Source organism: Callorhinus ursinus, unplaced genomic scaffold, assembly GCF_003265705.2.
Source record: "Callorhinus ursinus isolate GAN/ISIS: 27379988/994484 unplaced genomic scaffold, GSC_fseal_2.0 scaffold55, whole genome shotgun sequence".
Taxonomy (NCBI): domain Eukaryota; kingdom Metazoa; phylum Chordata; class Mammalia; order Carnivora; family Otariidae; genus Callorhinus; species Callorhinus ursinus.
This window is the reverse complement of record NW_027397117.1, coordinates 2907007-2927026: the sequence shown is the minus strand read 5'-3', so window position 1 is coordinate 2927026 and position 20020 is coordinate 2907007. Positions and strand designations below refer to the sequence as shown.

General features: G+C 44.7%; 1 protein-coding gene across 1 annotated transcript in view; it reads left to right on the top strand.

The window, feature by feature from the left end:
- The first annotated feature begins 1128 nt into the window (after nucleotides 1–1128).
- Nucleotides 1129–20020, top strand: part of BCL7B (BAF chromatin remodeling complex subunit BCL7B) — a 19286-nt gene continuing 394 nt past the window's right edge. The window contains exons 1-6 of the mRNA XM_025864693.2: nucleotides 1129–1350; nucleotides 4087–4162; nucleotides 15741–15837; nucleotides 18029–18199; nucleotides 18931–19010; nucleotides 19250–20020. The exon at nucleotides 19250–20020 is cut by the window's right edge and continues 394 nt beyond it. Of these exons, the coding sequence (XP_025720478.1) occupies nucleotides 1259–1350; nucleotides 4087–4162; nucleotides 15741–15837; nucleotides 18029–18199; nucleotides 18931–19010; nucleotides 19250–19342 (609 nt within the window). The 5' untranslated portion in view covers nucleotides 1129–1258 and the 3' untranslated portion in view covers nucleotides 19343–20020. The remainder of the gene's footprint in view (nucleotides 1351–4086; nucleotides 4163–15740; nucleotides 15838–18028; nucleotides 18200–18930; nucleotides 19011–19249) is intronic.

Genomic DNA, 20020 nt, shown 5'->3' with positions numbered 1-20020 from the left:
TCAGTAAATGCCTGTGGTGGTGGTGGTGGGGGGGAAGCAAGGGAGCTGCACTCAAAATTAAACATTCACCCAAACATTTATTGAGCATGTTCTACAATGTGTGGACACAGGCCCTGCATGTACCCTATTTTCAGAGGTCAGCTTCAAGGCTATATTTTCCCAGAAGCCTCTGGACACCCCTCATTTGGATTAAGGCTGTCATAGCACCTTGAACTTACTTCAGCCTATCATTTATAAAATGGCATTTTATTTTATTTTAAACATTTTATTTATTTATTTGAGAGAGAGAGAGAGAAGCGAGAGAGGGAACACAAGCAGGGGGAGCGGGAGAGGGAGAAGCAGGCTTCCTGCTGAACAGGGAGCCCGATATGGGGCTCGATTCCAGGACTCTGGGGACTCTGGGATCATGACCTGAGCCGAAGGCAGACACTTAACGACAGAGCTACCCAAGTGCCCCATAAAATGGCACTTTAAACACCTGTTTTCTGGTCTGCATGTTCTTCTAAACTGGAAGCTCTTTGAAGGCAAAAACCCAGATTTTGTCCTCAGCATTGACCACATAGCCTTGTACAATGCAGGCACCACTCGGTTAACGACTGCTGAATTAAGTCAGACAGTGCTGTAGAGTGCTAAGTGTAACCCGAGAATATCAGGGGAAGGCTTCTCTGAGCTGGATCTGGATGTTAGAAGAGTAAGTGGTCAGTTCACCAGGTAAAGCGATGAGAGAATTCCAGCTAGGGAACAGGTGTCCGCAAAGTTCGGAAGAAAGGTGTCAAATTCTGTGGTTAGAGCACAGCAGTATTATCTGGAAAGCAAGGGCGCTGGAGATGAGAGGCAACAGAACCACGCACCTGTTAGGGTCAAGTGCCTAAAACATAGGTAAAGGCAGCAACCATGGCCAGAGGACAAAGGTGCCAACCTCCAAACCCCCTGAGAGCCAGGGACCCCACTGGAAGCGCCTCGCACCTCGCCTTTCCCGCAGCACGTGCCGCCCGCCCGCCGCGTACCCCGGCTTCCTTGGGGGCCGAGGGGACTCCCGGGGCGCCCAGGGAGGGCCGCCCGGGGCGGGGCGCGCAGGCGCGCTGAGGCTTCGAGCCCCAAGAGGCGGGCGTGTGCGCGCACTTCCTCGCGCACGCGCGCACGGAGGTGGCGACGGCCGCGGTGACGCTGCTGCGGCGGGCGGGCGGCGGCGCGTGAGGCGCGCGATTCCCCGTGTCTTGGGAGCAGTGTCCCGGCCCCCGCCGCTCCCGCTGCCGCCATGTCGGGCCGGTCGGTCCGGGCCGAGACCCGCAGTCGGGCCAAGGACGACATCAAGAAGGTGATGGCGGCCATCGAGAAAGTGCGGAAATGGTGAGGGCCCGGGCCCGAGGGTGCCGGCGCAGTCGCCGGCCCAGGCCCAGAGGCGCGCGGGACTGGCTGGCGGGGTGGGAGCCGACCCGCAGACGCTTGGGGGGAGGGGGGAAGCGGGGGAAGGCGGGAGGAGGGTGCAGCTCGCGTCGGCGTGAGGTCAGAGGGCGCGCCGATTGCCACCAATCAGGGGGTCGCCCGGCTCGCGGGTCCGCCCACCTGCCGGAGGGCCACGAATCTCCCGGAGGGGCTGTCGGCTTCCGGCATCGCTGGGGCTTTGGGGCTTCGGTCGCACGCAGGATCTCGCGGCTTCCTCCCTTCGGCCGCGGGTCTGAGAAGCCTTTCGCGTTCTGAGCTGCCCAGTATATAGCTAACAATCTCTGGGGGGGTTCTCGCCGGCCAGGCCGAGCGCTCTATGTATTAACTCGTTTTAAGTTTGGTGAGAGCTCTTGTGACGAGAGCAGGTGTGGTCATCGGAATCAAAACCCCTCTCTTTCCCCCAGTACTGGCCCACACGGAACCGTGTGGCTTTCTTTTTCTTGGTGCTACGAGTTGTTGGTGAAGGAGTCGAGACCTACCCTCATTTGGAAACGGCGGGCCGGTTGACCGCCTATTTTGTATCAGGAATTCCGATGCATTATTAACAGCCAACTGTTGGCTCCAACTTCTTGAGTCCTTTTCTCTGGCAACTAGTAATAGTTTTAAAGCCCAGGAAGGGATTAGCTCCCTCCAGGAAGCCTTCCTTCCCAAGACCTCCACCCCCTATAGGGGCATCATTACCTTGGATTTTTTTTTTTTTTTTTGCGTGTTTATGTGTTCAATTCCCCACAAGTTCTTTATCTCTTTGTATATAAGGGTTTTATATGTAGTTGGGACTCCTACATGTTAGTTACATAATTAATGATTTTTCCCCCCTCCAAATCTAATTCTCTTAGAGTTTTTAGGTGAAACCTAAGAATCACCACACCTTTCTCTTCTGGCCATCTCTGCCCCCCCCCCCCCCCCCCCGGCCCAACCCCAGCAGCCTAGGCCAGATGACCATCCTCTCTCACCTGGAACTCTTAGCTTGCTTCAACTCTTGCTTCATTACCCAGTCCATTTGTCACATTGCAGTCAGTGATTTCACTTTTCTCAAGTGTAAATACTATCGTAGTACTCCCCTGCTATAGAAACAATGCTTCGGTGACCTCTTCTTGCTCTTAGGTTAAAGACTAAAGATGGTGCTTGCTGCCTCACCAGACTGGCTCAAATTGCCCTCTTTCCAGGGGGTTGCTGGCTGACATGCTGCCTGACATCCTCTACCCTCTCCTCCTCCTTGCCTAGTTAACTCCTAGCTCTGTATAAAAATGCTTTCTTGAGGGACACCTTTCAAGATTCCTAATCTAAACCAGGTCCCCTTCATAGAACTTTCCACAATTGTATTAGACTGAATCATAAGACATTTCCTATATTTGACTTTTCAACCAAACAGAAGTGGCAATTTGATGTGGTTAAACCTAATGATTAAGTGACTGTGAAATGAGTTGTTTGATGTCAGTTTCCAACTGGAATGAGGCTCTGTGAAGCTAGGAGCTGTACATCTTGCTGCCTGCGTGCCCGGGGTCTATCACAGGGTCATGTATAGTATTTGTTGAATCAGTGAGGAAGTGGAGTGGTCTGTCCAGGAATTAATTTCAATTTCCTAAGTCTGTGTTCATTCTTCTTTCTGTTTGCTAAACAGCATCATCAATATCAGCAGTCACAACAGTTATTTTTTTTTGCTTTTTTGTAACCTCACATTTGGAATTGACAAGTTCAGAAGTCATACTTCAGACTCCCCAACTCTGCTTGTCCATAATCTGGTCCTTATTCAAAAATGTCACTTGCATTTCCCCAAATGGGGGAAATTTTTTTTAGGCTTATTTTTTTTAAGGCTTATCTCAAAAGTAATTTTCTCTGTAAGATAAAACCTTAAAGCACTCTTTTCGTGGCCCCGTCTTCACCTCCTTCAGAAACCAATGTAAGACTTAGAAGCATCTTATGCTGCACCTGCGATTATTTCTAAATGGAATCATGTTTCAACATAGAGTTACACAGGAGTCCTAAGAATTCTCCTTCTATGCCATAGCCCAGTTTTACCGTCTTTCAGCCTTCTCAACTTCCTTATCACCTTCGTGTATCACAATGATGTCCTTACTTAGTTTTTTATTCCTATGTGCTATGTGGGACCGTATCTTATACATTCTTTATCTCCTGTAGGGCCTTGTATAACAGGGCTTTATAAATATCAGTGGAATTGAATTAATTTTTGAAAAAGAAGTAATGCCAGGTAGATACCTGAGTGTGAAAATGTGTGGGTACTCAATATGGGTGTAGTCTGGGAGGTAAAAAGAGCTTTGGTACACTGAGAAAAGGCAAGTCTCAGAGCCAAGGGAATTTGATAGAGAAGTCTTTCTGGAAGGGATGATTTTGCAAGGTAAGGTAAAGGTATAATTGGATGGGAAGTAAGTTTAGAAGGCATTTAAGATTGAAGGAGCTTGGGACACGTGGCTGGCTCAGTTGGAAGAGCATGTGACTCTTCAAGTCGGGGTTGTATGTTTGAGCCCCACATTGGGTGTAGAGATGACTGAAATTAAATAAACTTAAATTTAAAAATTTTTTAAAAGATTGAAGGAACGATCTGCTGAGAAGTAGAAAATCACATTATGAACAAAAAATCTGTTTCATTATTATCGGTTTTAAGAAATGTCTTTCTTTCAGGGAGAAAAAGTGGGTGACCGTCGGTGACACGTCCCTTAGGATATTTAAATGGGTTCCTGTGACAGATAGCAAGGAGGTAAGTGTGGAAGAAAATCAAAACAACAAAAAGGTACTGTTTACTTCCTTTTGTTCTTTCCTTGATTTTCTCTTAATAATAAAGGAATTTATTTCCCAAAATTGAGTTGAAAGTACTTCAAGGCACCCTGTGTGGTTGATCCATGCAAAGCCTCTCTTACTTTATTATTTCTCCCCTTTATTCCCTTTTCTTAACCCATTCCTTTTTTCTAAGGCTTGGTGAACCACAGCCTTGTGATTGTCAATATGGTTTTATTGGAACACAGCTATGCCCATTGGTTTCCTTATTGTCTGTGTCTGCTTTTGAGTTGTAATGGCAGAGTTGAGTAGTTGCCCTAAGACCTACTCGCATGCAAAGCCTAAAATATTTCTTATCTGGCCCTGTAAGAAGAAGCTTGCAAACTCCTGCTCTTCCCTGATTAGCTATCCACTATAGTGTATTCTATGTGTTTTATATGTATATATACTTTCCCAATTCTTCTTCCATGGGTTTATGTGGATAGCTGTGTATTCTTGAAAAATACATAGCATTGGGGCACACGGGGGGTGCAGTCAGTTGAGCGTCCACCTCTTGGTTTCGGCTTGGGTCGTGGTCTCAGGGTTGTGAGATCGAGCCCCACATCGGGCTTTGCACTCGTGTGCGGCCTGCTTCAGATTCTTCCTCCCTTTCCCTCTGCCCCTCGTGCTCGTGCTTGCACGCTCTCGCTCACTCTCTAAAATAAATAAATCTTTAAAAAAGAGAAGAAAAATACATAGCATTGTATCATGTTTGTATTTTAAAATTTATAGAGCATTGTGCTAAAAACTTCTGTTTCTTTCCTTTTGTTCAACCTTGTTTTTGAGAACTGTCCACGCTTCTGTGAGTTACTACCTTTGAATCTTGCATTTCATTCTCTTATATGCAGTGGCCACATTTATCTACACCTTCCCTGAGCGATAAATGCCCAGATTGTCTCCAACTTTTTTTCCCTAATTGTTTTCAAAAAGCTCAAATATAAAACACATACAGAAAAGTATAAAAAACATAAATGTATGGTATAATGAAGAAACATAAAACTGGCACCCTTGTAAAAACCACCCAGGTCAAAAAACGGAGCATTGCCAACTTCCTAAGACCTCTGTTTGACTCTTCCCAGCTTCCCCTCCCTCGCCAGAGGAAATCTCTCTCCTACTTTTGCTTCTCTTATCACTTCTCTACTCATTTGTAAAAACTTTTAACTGTATGTAAACAGCATCATCTATTTTTGTGTGTCTTGCTTTTTTTTGCTCAGTATTATGTTTGTAAAATTCATCCATGTTTTCTTTGGAGCCATTTGTCCCTTTTTCATTGCTGTATGGAATTTTATTATAGGCCTGTACCATGATTTACCTCTCTAATCCTCCTGTAGATGGATATTTGGATTATTCCCAATTTAGGGTAGTAGGAACAGTGTTCCTGTGAACGTTCTTATTTGGTATATGGGTCAGCAAATGCGTGGGTTTTCCTAGGATATATTCTTAGGAGTGGAATTGCTGGGTCTTAGAGTATGCATATGTTGACCTATAGTAGCTAATGCTAAATTGTTTCTCAGAGTGATTGTACCAATCTGTATTCCCACCAGAGAAATAGGAGAGTTCTCATAGCTCCGAATCCTCATCAATGTTGGTATTGTTACTTATATGTAAAAATATCTTGTGATTTTAATTTGCCAAGTATGTAATTACCAACAAGTTTGAGTACCTTTTCAATGTTTAGGATTGAACCTTTGGGATTTCCTGTTTCAGAAAATGCCTCTTTAATCCATTTGATTGTTTTTTCCTTATGACTTAGTAGGAATTCTCTGTGTTCTAGATACAAATCCTTTATTGATTATATACTATCCAAATCTTTTTCCATTCCACGGCTTGCCTTTGCACTTTCTGTAGGCTGCCTTCAGTCACAGTTGTTAATTTTATTATTATTATTATTATTTTAAAGATTGTATTTATTCATTCGAGACACAGAGATACAGAGAGAGCGAGAGAGCATGAGCAGGGGTAGAGGCAGAGGGAGAAGCAGGCTCCCTGCTGAGCCAGGAGTGGGACGTGGGGCTCGATCCCAGGACTCTGGGATCACGACCCGAGCCAAAGGCAGATGCTCAACCATCTGAGCCACCCAGGCACCCCACAGTTGTTAATTTTAATGTAGACAAAATAATCTTTTGCTTTATAGTTAGTACTTTTAAATATCTTTTTTTTTTTAAGATTTTATTTATTTATTTGACAGAGAGAGACACAGCGAGAGAGGGAACACAAGCAGGGGGAGTGGGAGAGGGAGAAGCAGGCTTCCTGCGGAGCAGGGAGCCCGATGCGGCGCTCGATCCCAGGACCCCGGGATCACGACCTGAGCCGAAGGCAGACGCTTAACGACTGAGCCACCCAGGCACCCCACCAATTGTTTTTAATAACTGCTGCCTGAGAGACGCCTGGGTGGCTTAGTCATTAAGCGTCTGCCTTCCATGTGGGTCATGATCCTGGAGTCCTGGGATCAAGCCCCATGTCGGGCTCCCTGCTCAGTGGGGAGCCTGCTTCTCCTTCTCCCTCTGCTGCTCCCCTATTTGTGCGCTCGCTCTGTGAAATAAATAAAACAAACAAACAAACAAAAAACAACTGCCCAATCTTTCCCCAGAAGGGCTGCACCAGTGTAGTTAGTACACTTCCCCAGGAGTGCCAGGGGCTTCCCATTTCTACAACTTCACCAGCATTTGATACTGTCAGTCCTGCCAGGCTGCTAGATCTTTTTGTTTATTTTACATTTCCCTGATTACTCATGAGATGGATGATTTCATCTCTTCAGGTTTCTGTTCAGATTTCCTTTTTGAATTCGTTTGAGTATCCTCTTCTCTGTTTTTTCTTTTTTTGCGTATTTTTGTTTTGGGTTTCCTGTCTTTACCTTTCTGATTTGCATGGATTCGTTGATATCCTAGACACAGAAAACTCCTGTCAGATTTGTACCTTGTCAGATATCTCTGACATGTTGCCTGTCTGATAACTTTGTCAGTAACAGGCCTTTAATTTTTTTGTGTCGAATTAATCAACTTCTTCTTTTCTTTTTTTTAATATGGTTTCTTTTTTTTTTTTTAAGATTTTATTTATTTATTTATTTGAGAGAGAGAAAGAGAGAGAGAGCATGAGAGGGGGGAGGGTCAGAGGGAGAAGCAGACTCCCTGCCGAGCAGGGAGCCCGATGCGGGACTCGATCCCGGGACTCCGGGATCATGACCTGAGCTGAAGGCAGTCGCTTAACCAACTGAGCCACCCAGGCACCCTAATCAACTTCTTCTTAAGGTTTTTGCCTTTTTTTTTTTTTTTTTAAGATTTTATTTATTTATTTGACAGAGAGAGACAGTGAGAGCAGGAACACAGCAGGGGGAGTGGGAGAGGGAGAAGCAGGCTTCCCGCTGAGCGGGGAGCCCGATGTGGGACTCGATCCCAGGACCCTGGGATCATGACCTGAGCCGAAGGCAGACGCTTAACGACTGAGCCACCCAGGCGCCCAAGGTTTTTGCTTTTTGAGTCTTGTTTCAAAATTATTCTCCACTGCATGGTCATAAAGAACGTCTCCATCTGTTATGTTTTGGATATATTTTTTAATGATGGAGATATGAATCTAATTTTAATTTTCCATCATACAGAGAGCTATTTGCCCTAATACTATTACTAAATAACCTATCCTCTCTCTCTTGATTTGTGATGTCAGCTCTGTTGTGTGCCATAGTCATATCTAGATGTTTTTGAGTTTTCCATTCTATTTTGTTGTTGTTTATTTCCTCCTGGGCTAGTGTGACTTTTATTTATAATATTATATTAAATTATACTAAATTGTATTAATTTATATATAATTTATACTAAATTATAAATTTATTATTAATATTAAGTAGGATGAATTTTCTGTCTTGCTGTAGGTTTTTGGGAAGATTAGCCTTTATCAAAATAAAAATTCCCTTCTCTTTTTAGTTTTTTTTTTTTTTAAAGATTTTATTTATTTATTTGAGAGAGAAAGAATGAGAGACAGAGAGCACGAGACGGAAGAGGGTCAGAGGGAGAAGCAGACTCCCTGCTGAGCAGGGAGCCCGATGTGGGACTCGATCCCGGGACTCCAGGATCATGACCTGAGCTGAAGGCAGTCGCTTAACCAACTGAGTCACCCAGGCGCCCCCTCTTTTTAGTTTTCTAAGATTCATTAAAAATTATGAATAGATGGGCGCCTGGGTGGCTCAGTTGTTAAGTGTTTGCGTTCGGCTCAGGTCATGATCCCAGGGTCCTGGGATTGAGCCCTGCATCAAGGCCCTCATGGAGCCCCACATCGGGCTCCCTGCTCCATGGGAAGCCTGCTTCTCCCTCTCCCACTCCCCCTGCTTGTGTTCCCTTTCTCACTGTGTCTCTCTCTGTCAAATAAATAAATAAAATCTTAAAAAAAAATTATGAATAGATGTTGGGCTTTATCCAGCATGCAGATTTCCTCCTCTAATCTGTAACGTATTAGTATGGTGAATTATATTAATGAAGCGTCTGATGTTGAAACTTTTACATTCTTGTAGGCCTAAGAGAAATCCTACTTGGATATGCTTTCTTTCCCCCCCATAGAATGTGGTGTTTAATTCACAGATATTTCATTTAAGATATTTGCATCTGATTCATAAGTGAAATTGGTCTACAATTTTCTTTTATTATGCTGTCTTTACCTTGTTATGGTATTAAGATTGCATTCGCCTCCTAAAACAAATTAGGCAATTTCCCCTCTTTTGATTTCTAGAACAACTGGTATAAAATGAGAAATTTTGGTAGAAGTCACCTTTAGTACTTTCTGGGCCTTTGGTGGAGGGGTGTTAACTGTCATCATGGTAGCTTTAACGGTGATTGATGGATTAGGTTTTCTCTTTTTTTGGTACTTATTTTGCATTTTATATATTTCCTAGAAATTTATCCAATGCAAATAGACCATTGGTTCTTTAATAGGGTTCAGTGCTAGGTCCTCCCCTTTCTTCATATCCCCGGTTGTGTTTAGAAATGAGGCAGGGCACTTTTCGGTTGGCCAGTAATGCTAAACTTTTGGCAGTGCATGTCTCAGTCTTGTATAATGAAGAATTAATTGGCCTGTTCAGATGCCAGCAATACCCTGAACACTGATCAGAGTTTTCACATGTGTTGGTATGTAGTTATTTGTGATTTTCTTATGTACTTCAAAGTCTCTGTTATATTGGTAATTATTTTACCTCTTTCACATGTTATTTGTGTTTTTTCCATAATATGATCTGGTTCATTGTCTCTCCTGAAGTCTATTTAAAAAATGTTTTGGGCGCCTGGGTGGCTCAGTCGGTTAAGTGTCTGCCTTGGGCTCAGGTCATGGTCCCAGGGTGCTGGGATCGAGTCCCACATTGGGCTCCCTACTTCTCCCTCTCTCCTCTGCCTGCTTCTCCCTCTGCTTGTGTGTGTGCACACCATCTCTCTCTCTCTGTGTGTCAAATACATAAGTAAAATCTTTAAAATGAAAATAAAAAATGTAATTTTTGTTGATCTTTTTTTGTTTGCTTTGTTCTCTATTTCATTAGTTTTTGCCATTGTAATTTCCTGTTTTGTTTTATTGGGTTTACTCTGTTGTTCTTTTTCTGGCTCCTTGTTTTGAACTTAGCTCTTTTTTTCTAGGTTTTTTTTTTACTTTCCTTCCTTCCTTCCTTTCTAAGATTTTACTTATTTGACAGAGAGAAAGAACACAAGCAGGGGGAGTGGTAGGCAGAGGAAGAGGGAGAAACAGGCTCCCCGCTGAGCAAGGAGCCCAATGTGGGGCTCCATCCCAGGATCCTGGGATCATGACCTGAGCTGAAGGTGGACACTTAACCCACTGAGCCACCCAGGAGCCCCTTTTTATACGGTTTTAAAGTTTTATGTATTTAAGTAATCTCTATGCCCAATGTGGGCCTTGAACTCCCAACCCCAAGATCAAGACTCACTCGCTCCTCCGACTGAGCCAGGTGGGCACCCCTTCTTTCTTAAAAAAATATATTTCGCTTTTGGGGTGCCCGGCTGGGTCACTCCTTAGAGCATGCAGCTCTTGATCTCAGGGTCATGAGTTGAGGCCCACATTGGGCGTAGAGATTAGTTAAAAATAAAATACATTTCACTTTAGTCTTCTCCCAAATTTTGACATATATGAATGTCAAAATGTCATTGATGGTGTAATTAAGTTTTAAGTTTTTCATAAGTTCCTCTTTGGTTTCCTCTTTAATCCAAAGTTTATTTAATAGAATGTTTCTTTCTTTTTTTTTTTTTTTAAGTATATGTGCTGCCAAAGCAAGCACTAATAGAATGAATTTTAATTTCTAGATATGTGAGATTGTTCTTTAACTGTCTTTTTAAAATTGGTGTACTGATTTTATTGAATTGGTAGGATATTAGTTCTTTGGGATTATTGGGACTTTTTTTGTGATCTTGTCTGGTACATGATTGATTTTCAGGCCATTCACTTGTGATTAAAACAAATATACTCTTGGGTGCCTGGGTGGCTCAGTTGGTTAAGCGACTGCCTTCAGCTCAGGTCATGATCCTGGAGTCCCGGGATCAAGTCCCACATTGGGCTCCCCGCTCAGCGGGGAGTCTGCTTCTCCTCTGACCCTCTTCCTTCTCATGCTCTCTCTCTCTCATTCTCTCTCTCTCAAATAAATAAATAAAATCTTTAAAAAAAAACCAAATATACTCTCTAGGGATGAAATTAAACAATTGAAGCATTTATTATGTTAACCCAAATCTTCCATATCTTTGCTTATTTTTTGTATGTTTGTCCTATTATGTTTCTGAGAAGGGTGTGTGAAATTGTTAATATGTTTGCTTCTTCATGGCTGATGAGTCACTTGTCATGTTATGTTTGAAGCTCTGTTTTTGATGTATTTATATGATTATGCCATTATTATTATGTCATTTTGTCCTGTCATTCATTTTACTAGTATATAATGTCCTTCTTTGTCCCTTATATCCAAAACTTTTTCTCCTCAATTTCAATTTTATTTGATATTACAATTTCTACCCTGTCTCCTTTTGATTTATGTTGGATTAGTGTGTTGTGAAATTCTTTTTTGTCACCTGTTTCATGTTTTTTGTTTATTGGGTGTATTAGCATTAAGATTTGCTGTGGGTGACAGAAAACTCAAAATAGCCATAGTTTAAGAAGTTTATTTTACTCTTTTCCTTAATCCTCTAAGGCTAGTGCTTAGAAGCATGTAGTCCAGGGCTGGTGTGGTTCTGCTCCAGAAGTCCCCAGGGCTCAGATTTCTTCCAACCTTTCTGATCCTTTTTTTTCTAAACTTTTTTTAGAGAGTGATGACTCTTAATTTTATTTTAACATACCATAAAATTTACCATCTTAGCCATTTTTAGGTGTACAGCGTATTTTTTTATTTTTGTGTTTAAGTGTACAGTTTAGTGGTATTAAGTACATTCACCTTGGGCACCTGGGTGGCTCAGTCGGTTATGCGACTGCCTTCGGCTCAGGTCATGATCCTGGAGTCCCGGGATCGAGTCCTGCATCAGGCTCCCCGCTCAGCGGGGAGTCTGCTTCTCCCTCCGACCCTCCCCCCTCTCATGTGCTCTCTCTCTCTCTCATTCTCGCTCTCGCAAATAAATAAATAAAAATCTTTAAAAAAAAAAAAGTACATTCACCTTGTGCAGTCAATCTCTAGGCTTCTTCATCTTGCAAAACTAAACTCTATACCTGTTAAGTAACTCCCCATTCCTCTGCTCTAGTTTTGACCTTGTATTCCAAGGTCAAGATCCAGCCATTCATTCTACACGCTTAGGCTCTAAGTAGCAGAGAAGTGGAAGGATGGGCCGATAGAATTTTCATGAAGATTAGTAGGAGTCTCCTAGAAATTGCCTCAGGACATATGTATTTACTATGTGTGTTTGTAATAGCTTATATGACATCTAGTGGCCAGGAAGGCTGGGGAAGTGTGACCACCTAAAAATTCTATTAATATGGACAAGGAGGGCGCCTGGGTGGCTCACCCGTTAAGCATCTGCCTTCGGCTCGGGTCATGATCCCAGGATTCTGGGATCAAGCCCCGCATCGGGCTCCCTGCTCAGCGGGAAGCCTGCTTCTCCCTCTCCCACTCCCCCTGCTTGTGTTCCTGCTCTCGCTATGTCTCTCTCTGTCAAATAAATGAATAAAATCTTTAAAAAAAAATGGACAAGGATTTTTGCCATAATATACTTTTTTTTCTCTCTTTGCTTCATGATGGCTAGACAAATTTTTCTTTGCTGATTTGAAAGTTCTGCATTCTGTTTTCATTTTTCTATTGCCTACCTCTAACTTAGTAAGACTTATACTTACTATTCTTCCCTGTCAATGTATGAAGCTTATCAAAATCTGTGTTTAGGGGCCCCTGGGTGGATCAGTTGGTTAAGCATCTGACTTTGGCTCAGGTCATGATCCCAGGGTCCTGGGATGGAGCCCCACGTCAGGCTCCCTGCTCAGCGGAGAGCCTGCTTCTCCCTCTCCCGCCCCCCCGCTTGTATTCCCTCTCTTGCTGTCTCTCTCTCTATGTCAAATAAATAAATAAAATCTTAAAAAAAAAATCTGCTTTTACCCTTGGAACCTGGTAACACCCATAACACATTTTTAACCGCTTCTCCTTCACCCCTCCCCCACTTCCATCCCTACCCTGTCTTTAGTTTTGACTGGAATTTCAGATCAGATATTCAGTTCAGATATATCAGTTTTTACAGATGTTTCTTGTTTTAGTCAATGCTTAGTTAGACAAAGTAAGTGTTACAGATTATACACTCTTTGCACCTATTATTGCTTTCTCTCAGAGTCATTTCTTTTCTTGTTGTAACGTATCTTTCAAGAGTTTTGTTGAAGAGAGCTTTTGTGGAGAAAACTTTCTGAAAATATCTTTTTACTCTTGAAAGTATCCTTGTTTCATTTTTTATGTTTAACTGATTATTTTACCTACATCTGAAATTCTGGGTTTTCTTCCAGCATTTTGAAACTATTACTCAATTGTTGTGCTTCTGGTGTTGCCATTGAACAGTCTAGTGTCAGTCTAATTTTTCTTGATTCTTCCTAGGTGGTCCTCTTGTATTCCTGGAAACTTAGAATTTCTTCCCCCTCTTTGCTCTTCTAGAACTTCTGTAAGAATATCCTGTGATGTTCATATCTAGCTTTGTTTTTCCCTTTCTTCTCATTTGTTTCATCTCTTCATTCTTTTCTCATGTATTCTGATTTCTCAACCCAGTTCTTGCTCATTTTCAGCTGTATCCATTTCTCCTACTAGACTCATTCACTTAATTTTTATTTTCAACAATTACATTATTCATACCAAATTTCCTCAGTTGGTGGTTCTTCAAAACAACTTTCCAGTATCCTTATCTTTCTGAGGAGACTTACTATTTTTAAGATTTTTTTTCTTCTTTTTGGAAGACAGAGCACCACACACCAGTTGAGGGGGAGAGGAGAAGGGGAGAGGGAAAGAAAGTATCCTAAGCAGGCTCCATGCTCAGCCCCGAGCCCAGTGGGGGGGGCTCAGTCTCATCACCCGGAGGTCATGACTTGAGCCGAAATCAGGAGTCGGGCACTCAACTAACTGAGCCACCCAGGTACCCTGAGACTTACTGTTTTATTTAAATTCTTGTGTTCTCTTAGTCTCCTTCTTCTGGTACAGCTTGTTCTATTTATTGTTTTTAATGGGGCTTGTTTCTTCCAGTGTCTGGCTAGTTTTTTCTGTGCACTCATTTTTTGTTCCCTGGGGACTCTGAGCTGCCTTGGCTAGCAATATGTAACTGAGGGAGGATGTAAGCCCAGGCTGTGGTTTTCCTTCCTCTCAGTGAATTTAGGTCATTGGGTGAGCTTCAGGATTCAGCCTTTCCTTTGCCTCCACTCCCTCTTCCCCTCCCTCCCAGGGGACTCCCTAGTACCAGTCTTGAGGTGCTACCTTTATCTGGGAGTCGCCATCCTTCCTTGTCATTGCCAGCCCCAGGGAGTTGGTGGGTGAAAGTTAGGGCAGCTCTGGAGCCACCCTTGATTTTTCATCTAGCCCTGGCTCTAGTGGTGCCATTATCCACAGAGATGCAGTTAAATCTCTTGGGCATGTGAATGGGGAGTGGGAGGCACTGGTAGAAAGCCTTTCCCCACCCCAATCCATTTCTCACATGTAAGTCCCTGGCCCTTTCCTAATTCAAATTCTCCCTGCCCGGGACCCAGTTCCTTTTGTGTCTCCCAAGGGCTTCTCATGTGTTTGCTGAGGCCCCTCAGTTTATATGCCCTCCGGTGGTCCATGGTAGAGGGCCATCTTCTGAGGTACTAATATAGACCTGCTAGATTAGGGAAATGGGAAATGATGATCAAATTGATGAAGAAGGAGTGGGAAGGATCCAAGGGAGAGTGGGACATCACTGATGAGAGAGTAGATTATCTTGACACAAACTCTATGCAGTGTACATTTAAAAGTTTTCGGTTGGGGGCACCTGGGTGGCTCGGTTGGGTGTCCAACTCTTGATTTCGGCTCGGGTCATGATCACAGTGTTGTAGGATCGAGCCCCACATTGGGCTCTGCTGCTGCTGCTCAGCATGGAGTCTGCTTGGGATTCTCTCTCCCTCTCCCACTCCCCCCCCCCCGCTCAAGCGTGTGCTCTCTCTAAATAAATAAGTAAATTTTTAAAAATTGTGTTTATGTAGCTTCTTTGGTTAAATGTGAAGTGTAATTGCATTAAAATGTCTGCATATGAAACAAGTGAAGGGAAAGCAGTACATGAATGTGTGCAGTTGATTCATTGCAGAGAGGATTGAGTTATTAACAAAAGTTAAATGCATGTATAGTAAATAGACATGTTTAAAAAGTATAAATTAGTAAATCTGAGATTACCCAGATTTAAACTTTTGGCTGTTGAGATGCTCTCATTTGGAAATTTTTGGATGGATTTATTTCTTTTCCTTTGGGCTCGTTTCTTGCAAGCTTGTGCTTACCTTCACACTGTTTCCCCACATGTGTAACCTACATCCTGCTTGAAGGAAATGGTATTATAGGCAGAGGTAGACCTGGGGTCATTCTGAATGGATGGCTTGATTGGTCAGTAATCAGGCTAGCAGGGCCCCTTTGTCCTGTCACTGCTTGTGTTACATATAAAGCGACTCCTTCCTGGGTCCAATCAGAGGCCCGTTTTTTCCCTTTTTCCTGCTGTGCTACCAAAACAGGAATCCTTCTCAAATGAGTACTCTGTATTTCTCTTCCATCCACATAGGGAAGGGTGGGATAGAGCATTCTGCTCAGGGCAGAAAGCAGAAGAGAACCACAGGGAGCTCTAGTGGAAGCCTATGTATCTGCCTCTCACTTTTGAGTCATGATATTAGTGCCAGCAGGATCCATTTTACAAGATAGAGAAGAGACACTGAGGCTTGGGGACACCTTGTCCAGGATTCTGTTATTCCTTGGGTCCTGGATTCTCACACTGTTGTCGTTGTTCCTGTTCAGTCCTGATCCAGACTTCTGTGGTGTCTCACATAGCACCCTTCTCCCTCTCTGTGGGTCTCCTGCTTGGCTCTGTCATATTCCTCTTTTTTTCCTTTTCTAGAAAGAAAAGTCAAAATCGAACAGTTCAGCAGCCCGGGAACCTAATGGCTTTCCCTCTGATGCCTCAGCCAATTCCTCTCTCCTTCTTGAATTCCAGGGTGAGTTGCATCCATGTGTCTTCCTTGCAGGAAAAGCAGCACTTAGATGAACCCATTAATAACGAAAAGAAAGTTCCATGTGTCACTTCAGTGCTTGCTGTTCTGCTCGTATCTTGCTGGCACTTTACATCACGGCTTTTCATTTAAACCTCACAGCAGCCCTGCAAGGTAGATGATTGGAGCTTCATTTGCCATTTAGGGAAACCGAGGCTCAGAGAGCTGAAGTTCTGTATCTCAAGGTACATAACCAGTAAGTGACAGACCCCATGTTAGGTCCTGGCTTTCTGGATCAGAAGCTCTTTTCTTTACATGGTATGTTTTATGATGATAGTGCCTTAGAGTAGGCCGCCCAAAGCCAGGGCCTCTCCTGTCCACTTTTAGCCAAGTTCCACCTCCTGAACCAACTGGTCTTCAGTAAATGTCCCGCCTGTGTTGGCACTGCAGTCCCAGAGAACCCTTCACACCTGCGTGGCAGCTGCTGTTCAGAAGGACTTGCACTTGAGCTTCTTGTTTTGCCTGTGACATAAAGCAGGCAGTTATCATCAGCCCTATCGAAGGAAACCGATGCTCAGAGAAGAGTTTGCCTAAGCTCAAAAGTGACAGAGCTTTATTCTTTTTATAGTAAAATGCTGCTTCAGTTTTAGCGTAGAAGATCCTGTCTTTGTAGGAGTAAAGACTAGAAAAGGCTTATGATTTTCCCTTTGGAACAAGACTGGGAGTGTGCAGGTATCCCCCCTCCACCTCTCCCTCAGCCCCCCCAAGTTCAGCGAGTATGATAGAAGAAGGGGAATACAAGGGAACAGTTTTCTAGCTGTGTGTGGGGTGTCCAATAATCACAAAGCTCTGGGAGACATACGAGGCTCCATTTCCTCAATCTGGCCACCATCCCATCCCTTTCATTCAGTGAACATTTAATGACCTCCTGTGTGCCAGGTACTGTGTACCGCACTGGAGATTCCGGGGCAAGTAAGCCACAAAGCCTGCCTGCACAGAGTGTAATGGAAGGAAATTGGTGTGTAAAATAATGAGTGTAGGTGTGCGTAGGATACAACAGGAGCATAATAGAGAAGCTGGTCATTTCCATCCAAGGGAGCCTGGAACCTGGGGCTCACGGAGGAGGTGATGCTTGAGCTGAGTAGTGGTCTGTATCGGGGCTTTCCAGGAAGACTGGAAAGAGCAGTCCCACTGGACACCTGTGTGTGAAGTGGGGCCTCAGTAAGTCCGCGTGGCTGGAGTCAGGGCTTGAGTGTGGGAGGTCCGTGGCCGTGAGCTTGGAGAGCAGAAAAGATTTTGTAGGTTGTGATAGGGCCATCTGTGCCTGCCCTGGGGAAGCCCTGGAATTTGAATTATATCCTTTGGGCGGCAGAGAGCCCCGGAAGGATTTAGAATAACTCTGGTGATGGTGTGAAGTACAGGTGGGAGGACAGGAGATTGAAGGAAGTGCAATCGGGGGGAGCTGTTGCAGGAGGCCAGGCCAGAGAGGAGGCGGCCTGCCCTAAGGTGGCAGGAGAGGAGGAGATGTCAGAGCAGTCAGGCTAATCAGGCTGGGTGCCGGCTGCTGCAGGTGAGGGGGAGGAAGGAGTTTTTGACTCCTGAGTGTTTAACTCAGGTGGTGACTTGCAGCCTTCAGACAGACCTTCCCCGGTGGGAATTTCTTACCCTTGAGGTGGTCAAGTGGAGCCTGGGCTGCTGAAGGGCCTGTGTGACCACTTTCAGATACCACCACCCTCCTTGAGATAGCCAAGAAGGCCGGGCAGATTTTAGCATTTTCTGCACATCCTGTGTCGTGAGAAAGGTTGAGAGGCACAGCTACGTCACTCCCTTCCACTGGATAGTGAGAAAATACCAGGTCCAAGTTACAGTTGGTGGGTAGTAAAGAAGGGGTTACTAAGCTTATCCTGACCTTCCTGAAATATAAATGTGGCATAAACTGAAAGATTTTGGCTGCATCTGGTGCTTAGAATATATGTTGTGAAATAGAAAATGTTTAAATTAATCAACTTAGACTGTTGATCATTTGCCCTACCTTTGTTTGTTTGCCTTTGGCTCAGGGGGCATCTGAGCAGCGATCATTGCATTTGGTTGTGCCCATGGCTGCTTGAGGAGACACCAGGCCCTTGGCTCTGTACCGAGTTACTCTCAAGAAACATTACTACTCTCAGCTGTTGCCTTTGTCATGTTTGGTTTTCAGATGAAAATAGCAACCAGAGTTCTGTATCCGATGTCTATCAACTCAAGGTGGACAGCAGCACCAACTCAAGCCCCAGCCCCCAGCAGAGTGAGTCCCTGAGCCCAGCACACACCTCTGACTTCCGCACAGATGACTCCCAGCCCCCTACTCTGGGCCAGGAGATCCTCGAGGGTGAGTCACCGTTGACCCAGGACGAGCAGCTTGGAGGGGCCTGTACTCTGGAAGTTTCTTTTCCTTAGAGGAAGAGGCTAGAGAAGGTGCTCCTGGCCTGACAGCCTTGAACCATTTGTTAACAGTTTGGGCTTTTTTGGGGAAGGGTTGATTTTCCCTTCTCACAGAATGAAAGAAGAAAACAACATAATCGAGCGCCAGGCTCTGTGTAAGGCACTTGTCATATTCGATGCCTGGTATAATTCTCTCAAAAACCCTGTGAAATAGGTGTTATTCCATTGTACAGACGAGGAAGTGGAGTCTTAGAAAGGTTAAATTGCTTCTCCAAGATCACATAGCTAGTAACTGGTGGAACTGGGTGTCTCCCGTTTCATGCTTTCTGACTTCAGAAATTATGCTCTTTGCATTGTGTCCTGCACATTTCTTCTGATAACATATATTGCTTCTCCAGCCAGTGTTGCCCTCCACCAACAAGCCACTACATAACTCTTAGGGAAGCTCCCCCAGCTTGAGGCTGGAGGCTATGCAGTTGTACTGATCTTGCTGTTTTTTTTTTTTTTAGAGGGGCGGGGAGAGGGAGAGGGACACAGAGAATCTTAAGCAGGCTCCACGTGGAGCTTGACGTAGGGCTCAATCTCATGACCCTGAGGTCATGACCTGAGCCAAAATCAAGAGCCGGACGCTTAACTGACTGAGCCACCCAGGCGCCCCTGACCTTGCTGCTTTTTCAGAGCCCTCCCTGCCTGCCTCAGAAGTTGCTGATGAACCTCCCACCCTCACGAAGGAAGAACCAGTTCCACTAGAGACACAGGTAAGGAACCACTTTGGATTTTCCAGTTTCTAAAAAAAAAGACTCCGTTAATATGAATTGGACCTTATAGCATCAAATACAGGTTGGGGAGGCAGCAAGGGACACTGGTGTTTCCAGGTTATAAGGTAGGGGAAGAAAGTTGCAGATGTAACCTTCTTCTGGGCTGTAATTAGGGTCGGCGGGAGGTTCTAGTAGAGAGGGGTGGCCCTATTATAATTCCATGCTCTGACTGCTCCTAGGTTGTTGAGGAAGAGGAAGACTCCAGTGCCCCACCCCTGAAGCGCTTCTGTGTGGACCAGCCCACGGTGCCGCAGACAGCATCAGAAAGCTAGCACCGTCCTGGCGCCCTTCGCCTCCTGGCCCCCTGCCTCTATTTATTGCATTCTGGTTCTGGCTGTGCTTTGTTGCTGGGGTAAGGGCAAGCACTGGGGTCCAGAGCCCGCACATAGGAGCCTTCTGGGCTGGAAGGTTGGACATAGGACTTGGGGTTGTAGCATCATCTTCCCGTCCCTGGCACCTGTGTCTGCTTGCTCCTGAGAAGAGGAGCATTCATGTCTTTTTTGCACCCCAAATAGGCTGGAGCATCAGCCATCCCAAGGTTCATCTGTCACCTCCAGGTAGCAAGCAGTCTCTGCTCCAGAACCTCTGGACTGAGCTGCTGGCACTTCTACAGGAGGAAAGAGATGTGGAAGGCACCCTCTAGAGAAGAGAGTGCCTAGGTTACTTGAACTTGAAAGGAGACTGTAGATTCATGAACTTTCCCATCCGGCTAGGGACCTGTGAGCTGCTGTTGAAAGCCTGGTAGAGACTTTGGAGGGAAGGGAAGGGCTCTTCTCTACACGGGGGCAGAAAAATCTGGATAGGTTTCCTGCTATCCTGGCACTTCTCCCTATTCCTGAGGTTATCGTGGCTCTCATGGGCTCTCCAGCTGCTGACCCCTGCTACAACCATCCTCTTCCCCCAACACACACACACACACACACACACACACACACACACACACACACACA